General features: G+C 30.0%; 1 protein-coding gene across 1 annotated transcript; it reads right to left on the reverse strand.

The window, feature by feature from the left end:
• Positions 1–1,131: 1,131 nt before the first annotated feature.
• Positions 1,132–7,626, reverse strand: LOC114184961 (sphingosine-1-phosphate lyase). The gene is made up of 15 exons (XM_028072397.1): positions 7,330–7,626; positions 7,145–7,190; positions 6,163–6,314; positions 5,967–6,026; positions 5,179–5,403; positions 4,960–5,101; positions 4,785–4,835; positions 4,601–4,692; positions 4,039–4,165; positions 2,789–2,804; positions 2,418–2,525; positions 2,244–2,298; positions 1,998–2,144; positions 1,630–1,708; positions 1,132–1,410 (listed from the first exon to the last, which is right to left on the reverse strand). Exons 1-15 carry the CDS (start codon positions 7,524–7,526, stop codon positions 1,288–1,290), a joined length of 1,620 nt encoding a protein of 539 aa, XP_027928198.1. The 5' UTR covers positions 7,527–7,626; the 3' UTR covers positions 1,132–1,287.
• Between the last annotated feature and the right edge of the window lie 3,673 nt (positions 7,627–11,299).

Genomic DNA, 11,299 nt, shown 5'->3' on the forward strand with positions numbered 1-11,299 from the left:
ATTTATATTATAAGCATGAGTTTGGTTTAGCTAAAAAATTGTGATATCGAGGAATGATAGTGCTTGAAGGACTTCAAAGGTAAATTCACAATTTTTAAATTATCAATGAGTCCATAAATTACTCAAGTGATAAGAGTATAATGTTGGTCGGTAAATAAAAAGTTAAAATAAAAATTAATTTTTAAATATGACCCAAATGGTAATTTGAACATTTCATAAGAAAAATACTTAATTACTTTTTTTACCTTCTATCAAATTAATTTTAAACTTACGCAATTTTCAGTTTATCTCTATCTTGTTTTGACTCATTTTTATTTGTGAAAACAATCTTAATTTCTACACTCTTCTTTTAGTATTTTTTTTTTCTTCATTCTTTCACTTTCAATTGTCACCATAAACACAAGTTTAGTTTATTTCAAGTTTAAGTAAAATAGGTTAAGTGACCAACACCTTCAACTCTTGCAAAAGTATTTCACATTCTCACCTCATATAGTTGATAAAGAGACAAGCATTTATGAGCTACCACTTATTGGAAGTTTAAAATGTGTGAAAATCTAACTATTTTAATTAATTTCCTTCCATTTCAAAATATTTAGTTTATAATTAAAAAAGCTAACTATATCACATTTTGTTAACACAAGATAAACACATTTTAACAATGATTACCAATCACACACGCGTACATTTTGTTTGTGTACAATCAATCACTCACTTGTGCATTATTTTTTGTTCTTCCACATGACTTGCTCAGATAACATTACTGTCTCCAATGTCAAAGTCAAAAGCAAGATTGCCAAAAAGTGCAATGAACTTCCCCCACGATAATATGCTCAAATGACACCGTGTTAAAAGGTATCAGTGTCACTATTAGAAAGTTACTATAAAAATATTTTCAAATATTTTATATATACAGTTTTCCAAAAACGAGTAAATTACATTCCCATAAGAACAAGAGATGTTTTCTAACCTCAATCATAGTTTTCATTCTTTTATGTTTTTTATTTAACTTTATTTAAAATGCATCTCCAGAAATGTGAAAAATTAAGCAATGGTATTTTCTGGTTTCAACATACCTGTGAATTACACTTTCAATAATATAAACACAGAACTTGAAACAAATGTTCCAAAATGTACAATGACAAACAAAAAAGCCTTATTTTATTTTGATTTAAATTCAGCGTTTAAATTTATGATAAATATGAAAAGAATACGCAATAAAAATGGATATTATCAAGGTCCACTACAGTAGATGTTGCCTGAAAAATCTGAAACAAATGTTGAATGGCATTAGCAGGTACCGTCCATATAATCTACCAGCAATTCCTGGACCATGCCTCGATCTGGCATCTTCCCTGCGGCGCCATATATAGGTGCCAGGCCTCCACTTATTGGACCTGGATTTGCTTTCACCTGAGATTGGAAAGGAAGAAAAGAGTAAAACAGAAAATACAAATCATACTGAATTGTGTTGTACTATCAGCCACTGAACTGTTAAATCAACTGTCATCCTGTTCTCTGCAAAAAAACCACCCTCTGCTGCTGGTGTCCCGTAGAGAATATCTTAAATTTCATATAAATGTAATAAATGATTCATTTATTACTGGGATTCCATTTAGGAAAGCAACTTACAGTTTTCACAGATTCCTTCAAATCATTCAGAAAGTCTTCAACAATTGGCACATGTTGTAGTGTAACACAGATATGGAGGCTGATTCAAACACACCAAAATATTTTCAGTTTCTTCAAAGAGACCACAATGTACTAGCAATTTAATGATGAAATAATAGATAGTGCTTCCACTCTATGTTAAGAATCCAAGTATAAATTAAATTCGCACATCGAATAAAAATGAAGTTTTTATACAAGACAAACAAAATCTACAAACATTAAGCTAAGTTTTATGTTAGAAGTGATGTGAGAAACTCGTACTCCTTGAGTCTTCCGAGTCCATCCCAGTAAAAATATTTCAACACTCCACCTCAATTTTAAAGCCCTACCTGTTGGGTCTCTGTAATGCATTCAAATGCCACCCTTTGGATGACATAATATCATTGACTTCAAATATATCAAGAACATCTGAACCAAAAGCCACGATTGTCATGTCAGGCTTTCCAACAATAAACAACTCAGCAATCTCCTCTATGCTGCAGATATAACATAATAACATAATCATTACATTCAAAACATGTATACAAGGCACAACATGAGAGTACGTACAGAAAGAAAGAGAAGCAGTATCTCACCCTTTCTGTATTCTTCTTGACCCTTCCATAATTGCTTTTGTATTTCTCAAGTAACCTGAAGAACATGACACACCAGAATTTGGCCGTACATCATACATTTGTGTGGATCAGAGTTAGCAGAAAGGGAATCAAATTATTATGTCGAAGCAGAACAGAGAGGTTGTGGACAGTAACCTTCTTTCCCTAGAGAAATCATTGCTGCCCAGGCACCAGCAATCAGACTTCCAGGCCTGCTTCCAGCTATGGTTGGAGACACATACAACCCACCAGACCACTCGGTAACTGTGACGTTGACAATTTGACAATAATTACTAAGAAAACAGTAAGGGAGTTATTCCAAGAGACAAAAGGACTTCCCCAGAAAGATAAACGACTATCCCACTATCTATGACAAAAAAATTGAAGACTAGCTCTTCTCTAAAGTTTCTGTCACGGTCTATCATCTTTTCCTTTCCTTGTAGGTTGTACACATGCACAAGAAAATTATAAAAATAACCCCAATTGCCGAATACATAGCATTAATCAGAATCAAATAGTAAACTTACCGGCAACAAATTGATGCTGTAGAATCCAGAAGACAGAGAAAATACATTAGTAATCAGCTGCAAGTAAATCAACAACCAATTTTCCAATAATAGAAAGGCATGTTGTAGAGAAGGTAATCGATATAAGAGAAATACAGATAAAATAGAATTATGATATATCTATAAAAAAAACATTTTTTAATAGAAAAATAAATGTTATTAGATAGAAAAGAGGAAAATACAACAAATGGGAGAGGAAGTTATCCATACAAAAACTAGGAACACAGGGAAAACAAACATATAGAATGTGCTGCGTTTACCTAGCAAATAGTCTCTTCAATTACTACAATAGAAACTCCCATGAAAACAGCCATGAGCAAAACCCACATGGTCAAATAGCTACTTTACGTTGCAAAAATAAGATGGTTAACACTTTTTTTAAATATTTTTCTCATCACATAATCAGAGAAATGTCCCACGCAAACAACACAATTACCTTTTGTTAATACGCTTTCCTTTAAATGAAATTTCATATGTTCACAAGGGCTGTAAACTTTCAATAGTTTTGATTCTATTAAAATTTTAAGAATTGGACATGAGATGCACTATGACTATGAGAGGGGTGATTTTAAGGAATATCCATATAAAAAATTATGTACTTGAATTTCAGTTATTGATAACTGCTTTAATGTTTATGAGCCAAAGGACCTGCCCTGTTATACAATTCGTCTTCTATCTCCTGTCTCTAATTGTATTCAGAAAAAAGAAAGTTGTTTTTCTACAATATCCTTAAGTAAGAAGAAATGCATAAATGTTTCATCTACCAACTCTTCATGATTTCCTAATGAAGAGAAAGAGATGGAGAACTCTTGAAATGAGATCATTTGCATGGCTTAGGATGTCCATCATGCTATGACCAAGAGCCAAGATAAATGATAAGTCAGATTCTATGATGCAACATATCGTCTATAAAATGACCCTTTCACTAGAAAAAAACTTGAGTTTGAGGTAGAAACACCGATAGTCAACTATGGTATGCTAATTTCTATTTTCATAGTATTGATGGATACCAACTCAAGGAAAGAGAAAAAAAGAGTTTGAAATAAAGTACACTTTCCGAACATTAGGAGATGTCCTATTCTGTGAGATGTTTCCAAAAAGTTGCACAATTTAACAGTAAAAATATCAAATAACCAGTTTATATTCAGGTATAAACTAAAAAGACTACAAATAAGTTATCCGTTACTGCCCTAAGCAAATCATTGCCTTACCTTTCTGATTTCATGGTTTCTATAAAGAACTATACTTGTTCCTTTGGGAGCTAAACCATATTTATGTACATCCACTGATATTGAAGAAACGCCTTTAACAGAAAAATCAAAAGGTGGAATGGGGTACCTGGAAAAGAAAAGGTTGAACATGAGTCACTTCCATTAGTACTGAAAAGAAGTTGCAACAAGTGCTACATATAATTTCCAATAACAGAGCCACTTTCCCCATTTTGTGTGGGTGGGGTGACTAGATGAGTTATACATTAATATAATCATCAAAACATTAACCCAGGCCCAAGAGAAGTTGAAGAGAATACTACACTAGCAACATAATCCCAAAATAATGAGACTTGCAGCTTCAATATAAAGATAAATTGGAAAGAGTCATGTATTTGTTTGGGAGAAGGGGGGTGGAATGGATTGATGGATTCAGTGGCAAAGATCAGATTCAAGAAGGAAGTATAACACCTAAACAATGACAAGGTAAAAGTAAAAGCAAAGGTAAGAGACAACAAAACTAAATGATGGTTCAGTAATATAAAATAAGTCATGCCAACTATACCCAAGCTCACGAGCAAATGGTAATACAAAGCCACCAAGGCAAAGATCCACATGGAAACAAATACCAAAGCTTGATGCCAGATGACCAAGTTCCTACGGAAGAAATAGGCAAATTATATGCATTTTGTAATTGAGTGTGAAAGTTGAACTTATATTCTTTTTCAGCATTAGATGAAAAAACTTACTTCGATGGGGTCAATTATTCCATGAGGAAACCCAGGAGCAGATCCAACAATCTGGTTTATAATGACAGTCAATTCATTTGGCAATAAGAATTTAATGTATTAGCAGTTTGTGTACCTTATAAAATCCAGTAGCAATTCTGAATCTTTAGAATAAGAAGAAAAAAAAACTTCATACCAGGATGGTATTTTTGTTAATATGACGTCGAATCGCTTTCACATCTGCTTGAAAATTCTTGTCAACTGGTACACGCCATAGTTTGATATTAAAATACTGTGCAGCCTTGTCATATGCTGAGTGTCCAGACAAGGGAATAATCCTATAATTTGGTAGTTTAAAAATATATTAAAAATGATAATTTACCAAGTATATAGTAATGCATTATTGGTGACATACATTTCAGGTCTTGTAATTCCTTTCTTAGATTTCATATAGTCACGAGATGTTTTGACAGCTAATAATATACTTTCTGTCCCGCCCGATGTCATGTTGCCACATATTTGTCCTCCAGAACTATTTTCCTTGCTTCCAAGAAGTGCCGCTGTCATTGCAACCACTTCTGCTTCAAAACGTGCAACACTCTTGAATACATCCAAATGCAGGGGATTGGTATGTGCAAACCTGAAATGTCATCAATGTGAATTGTTCAATGCATGAATATAGCTATATCAGCAACCAAGCTAATGGACATGACTATAACCTTAACGAATGTCACAAATTTCAAATTATTGTGAAATTTGTCTATGAGACTCAGAAATATATTGAACTAGTCCAGATTATGAGGTAATAATGATATGAGTAGCAGAGCGGAATCACGTTCAGTTCTGATTGCAAAACTGGAAGTCTTAACCAAAAGCAGGCTTTAAATATTTTCAAGTTCAAACAACAAGGAAAACTTCCTACAATGCCCAGGGCTGAGTCAGAAGCCAGATTGACGCTAAGGAAAAAAATACATAAACTGATAATGGAACTCAAAAGTGTGATGCTCCCAGCTCCTAAAGCAAATAAACTAAGGTACTCTGGAGTAGGCATACAGAAATTTTAATCGGTTACAAAACCACTGATCTATGTAAAAGTCCATCTAGAAGAATATACAAAGTAGATGATAATTGTCAAACAGTGTATTAAACATTCATATCAACACAACCATCAAATACAGCTGCAAACTCTGTAGTGTCACTAACATTGAACATGCCTCGTTTATCACAGAAAAATGTCCATCAGATTCACTTCCTCCAATGTAACTGCAAGAAATAAACAATAAATACATTAAAAAAATACAGAACTTGCCAGACTAAGTATTACTAACATACACTGTACCGGAGCATCCCAAGAACAAACTGCTCAGAATTTAACATTTTACCAAAATTACTAACATACACTGTACCGGAGCATTTGCCTTGCCAGACCGGATCATTATTTTTTTCCTCACTCATTTTCTCAAGGACAGACGTCCCTAATCCTGTGCTTGGTAACTCTGTATTCCAACCTTCTCTTTTAGATTTGCTATCAGATTGCAACTTATCCACAACCTGAGTTCAATGACCAGATTAATAAGTAAATCAGTTACCGATGATGATGATGATCCATCGTTTAAATAAAAAAAAGCAGAAATTTGTTAAAACCAAAGTATACATGTACCACTTGAGGTGGCACGAATTGAAATCTGTGTTTGGATTTGACATATAATGACACTGGACAAGAGGGTTTCTTTATCTCACGCACACTAAACCCACTGATTAGTTCTCAATACAATTTTGCTAATGAAACATATTCATGAACTTATTTACCTCCATTTTTACCCCCATGCCAAACTGACCCTAAGAACGAAGGTAAAGCAATAAAGTTCTTATGAAAAAACATTTCTTAAGACGATACCAAACTAAAAGTACAGAAAATGTGTCATACCTAATTCTGCAGTGATATTTCATCGCAGGGAGATATGGAGTGAAAAGTATTGAATCCTTTTAAAAACTCAATTTCGGTTCCCTTATCTTGTCTAAGGATACCACTTTTTCTGTACCATTTCGTCATTGTAATATGATAATACAATTCTAGATAAAACATCCACCTAACTGGGCCTCGTAGTCAAACTGGCATGGACTGATAAAAAATTCTCCAATCTCAAAATGTTTGCAATCTCTAAACCACAAAAAACTGAACTAACCACTAATCTAATAAAGGATTATGCAGAGTGAAAAAAAAAAATCCGATGAAACTAAACTCATTGCCACTAAATCACAACAAACAAAACCAGAGCTCCAAACAGCGCGCATGCATGCTAAGTTGACTCCTTACACAAGACAAAAACAAAACCAAAGCCCAATCGAATCTAATTCAATAGAATCACACAGAACCAAACCTTCTGTTTTTCGGCATCTATGTATCCCTTCACGCCAGGAACCAATCTGTGAATTGAAACAGGGATCCCAAATTAGATTAATTAAAAGCACATAGAAAAGAGTAATTGACATGTATAATATGCGTGAATATTAATATTAATGTTAATTCGTGAGATATAGCATTGCATGGAGTGGTGTTTTGTACTTGACGGCGTTCATGATAAACCCTAGGAGCGTGGCTTTGAGCCCGTTCTCGGAGAGGAGGCGTAAGAAGGAGCGAAGCGAGTGAGCGAGAAAGAGAGAAAGCAGAGGAACGAGAAGCAGAGCAAGTGGTTCGTATTGAGAGAGGAAGGAATTCGCAGAGACTCTGAAGTGAGAGATCGAAGTAGAAGAAAAATCCATTGGGGTTGGTGAGAACGAAGAAAGGTAGCAATGGAGAAGAGAAAAAAACGGTAGTAGAAGACAGACAGAGAGAGAAGAGTAGTATATTATATACTGTTCAGTGTTTGTTTGGTGAAAGAAAGAGATAACAATGGTGTCATGTTGCGTGGACAAATGGGCTATGAGTTGCGTGGCGTGGCATAACACAACATTTTAAGGTTAAAATGTCTGATTCTTACTGATTTCAATAAAACATGTTTTCACGATCAACATAATATCATCGTCTTGTTTGGTTTTGGTTTGACTCACGGTTGAATTTTATCACCTTGGTGAAACAGTTTAAGATGGGTGATTTTTTTTTTTTACAAAATTACCAAAATAGATAGTTGAAAAAAATATGAAAATTGATAAGGTGTTAATTTTGTACAATTTTATTGTAAATAAATCATATAAAAATATAAAAATATTTTTAAGTTGAAATTGAGTTAAGATGATACAACTTTAACTCAATATACTTTAAATTAAAATCATGTTAAAATTACATTATTTTAACTCAATTTTAATAAAAATGATGTTAAGATGACACGATTTTAGTTAAAGTATTTTAAATTGATGTTATATAATTTTATATGACTTCAACTTTAAATGTCAACTTAATATTATTTTTTATTATAGAATTGTACCACCTTAATTAACTTGTTATTTTGGTTTTTTTTTAATTACTCATTTTAGTAATTTAAAAAAAAAGACAATTGTGCTAGAATACTTGTGAATTTATATTGGTTCTATGTTAATGTTTATAGTAAAATTTATGAGTTTTTTTTTCTTTCTTTTCAATTTCTTAGACATTTCAAAATATTTTACTTAATTAAATATGTTAGTTAAATACCATTTATTTATGTAACGTTTTGTTTATCTTAACTCCCTTTATTATATCATTGAAACTGAAAACTACAATGAATAAAAATTGAATTGGTTTTGAATAGTTAATTTTCGGTTAAATGTGATTTTAATCTTTAAATATTCGTTCCTATAAAAACTGTTTACATATTAGTCTTTGAATTTTAAAAATAAACTTATATGATTTTTTTAACTTAATTATGTCAAATTTTTGTAGTGTGTAAATAATCAAATTCTTTCGATTTATAAACAATTTTAATACAATTAAAACAATTTTAATATAATTAAGTTAAAAAGGTTGTATTAATTCATTTCTAAAATTTTTAAATCGAAATGTATCAAATTTTGTTAAATATAAACAAAATTATAATTTTACGTTAAATTTTAGAAATTAAAAATATATTTAATTTTTTAAATATTTAATGAATTATAATTTTATAGTATCTTTTTATTAATTAAAATATCCTTTCACAATATGTGTAAAGAGTAATTTAATTTGTTTAAAATATTAATTAACTTCCTTATACATGTAAAGGCATAATCTAATAAAATTTATATTTATCGGATAAATCTTTTGACGTTTTTAATCATTATAAATTTACTTTTATTACCATTACTTAATTAAGATTCTATATTCTTTAAAATTTATTATTTTTCTTGTGCATGTAAAAAGAACTTAGTGGGACACAACCTTACAAATTCCCATTGTTAAGTTCAATCTTTTAAAACGCTTACAGTATTGGAAAAATTAAAAGTCCTTTTATTAATATTAATTATTTAATAAATTTGTTTTTTTAATATTAATTACTTTCGTAAATAATCGCGTATTCATAAAAAGTAATATTGCAAAGTTTACCTTTTTAAAATATCTAATGGATTAAGAATTGTATAACGTGTTAATATCAATTAATTTAGAACTTCACATTTACGTGTAAATAGTATCAGATTCTTTCCTAACTAGAAGTATAATTACGTGAGGATTATTAATTATATTTTAAATATTGAGTATTAAAGGACAACTTTTTAATATTGTTTTAAAAGTTGAGTTTTAAAAACTATTTGAATAAAATGAAAAATGAAAAGCTTTAATTTTTAGAAATAACTATTTCACAAAATTTAAATTTTTTAAATTGTTACCGTGTGAAAATTATTATTTTTTCACTAATTTTTTAACATGGGTGAATCCTTTGAAGATTAAATAACTTTTTGAGAATACACTTTTAATAGTGTCTGCCGTAATTAAAGTCATTAAAGTGAGTTTTTATTTTATAATTCCACGACACATAGCTATTTTATCTATGCATATATCTTCTTTTTATGTAAATAAAATTGTTTGAACTCCAAATAAATAATTGAAATAATGTATTAAAAAAGAGTATGGGCAAAGAATTTCGTAGTTTAAAAAAGAAAAATATATTATATTTTTAATTATATTAATAATGTATAAATCATATCTTTTGTTTAGACATAACAATTCGAATGTATTCCATTTTATTTTTTCTTATTATACATTTGTTCTTCCCTAGTTGATAATTGGCATCTCAATTGATTAATTTGTTGAGAATTAGTTAGTTGATAATTTTCTTCTCATTTGATTAATTTATTGATAATTGGTTAGTTGACCAAACCTTTTTTTGTTTCTTATAAGGAATTGTAAAAATCAAACATTGGAAGGACAAAAGTACCAAATGTTATAGATGTGTTCATTATTTCTTCTTCTAGTACATGTTAACAAACATTGTTTTGTAAGTTTCTACGTTGTTCTTTCGACCTTTAGTTGTTAAGAAACATTATTTTCTAAGTTTCTCCTCTTCAAAAGGCCAAGGAGAGGATTATATGCTACCTAATCAAAATTATTTTCAAAAGATAATTACTATTTTTTAAATATATTAGATAAATGATCTTATAAATAATAACATATTATTAAAAAATTAATGCGTCCTTCTACATATATCATTCACAAATAGACCAATATTATTTTGTGTGATTTAAAAAAAAAATCATCCATATTTTGACTTAAACAAAATATTATGGACTAAACCATTATTACATAATTATTTAACTTATAAATTGATGGAAATAAAGTATTAAAGGGACTGTATTAATATTATGATTAAATATGTTTTTGTCCCTTAATTTTTAGTGAATTTTGGAATTAGTCCATTTCGAAACTTTGGACCAATTTAGTTATTTACAGTTCGAAATACGTAGATTTAGTCATTTTAATCAAATTTTGTTATGTTAAGTTTATTTGACATTTCAAGTGCATCATAATAGTATTTGACTTAACATTCAAGCAAAAATATGTCAAACAATATCAACAACTCAAATATAATATTGAAATGCATACGAAACATAAAATAAACCCAACAAAATTTGATTAAAATAACTAAATTCACGTATTTTGAAAGATGAATGACTAAATTGATATAAAATTTCAAAATAACTAATTACAAAGTTCACTAAAAGTTAAGGGACAAAAAACATATCTAACCCTTAATATTAAACTAATGGGATATTTCTGCTAATAAAATTACTTTGTGTAGTATGCACATAGAGAACTGAAAACTATATGTTCAAAACATACACCAAATAAGATTTGTTAAACATTTAATTAGTGACAATGATGGATAAAAATAGAAATTTTTGGTGACCTATGAGTTTTCAATCTTGACCAAATTTCATTTTCGAAACGTCAAAGGAGATTGAAGAGTGTCTTTCAAAATTTTGTTGTGTCCCTCTCTTTCTATTTTCATAAATAAACATGAAATAAAAGTCAAGTCCAATTTTTTTATATCATACCATTAATTTTAATATTTAATTTAAGTTGTAAGTTAGTAAATAAAATGTAATTTCATCATTCAATGGGATTGTAACTTTTTCTTGGCTAGAAT

This window comes from Vigna unguiculata, chromosome 5, assembly GCF_004118075.2.
Source record: "Vigna unguiculata cultivar IT97K-499-35 chromosome 5, ASM411807v1, whole genome shotgun sequence".
Classification (NCBI taxonomy): Eukaryota; Viridiplantae; Streptophyta; class Magnoliopsida; order Fabales; family Fabaceae; genus Vigna; species Vigna unguiculata.

Coding starts and splice junctions, on each gene's coding strand:
- LOC114184961 (XM_028072397.1), bottom strand. CDS start 7,526: ATGGATTTTTCTTCTACTTCGATCTCTCACTTCAGAGTCTCTGCGAAT. Junction 6,027..6,162: donor GGCAAATGCTCCGGTACAGT/GTATGTTAGTAA, acceptor TATTTCTTGCAG/TTACATTGGAGGAAGTGAAT. Junction 4,836..4,959: donor TTAACAAAAATACCATCCTG/GTATGAAGTTTT, acceptor ATTATAAACCAG/ATTGTTGGATCTGCTCCTGG.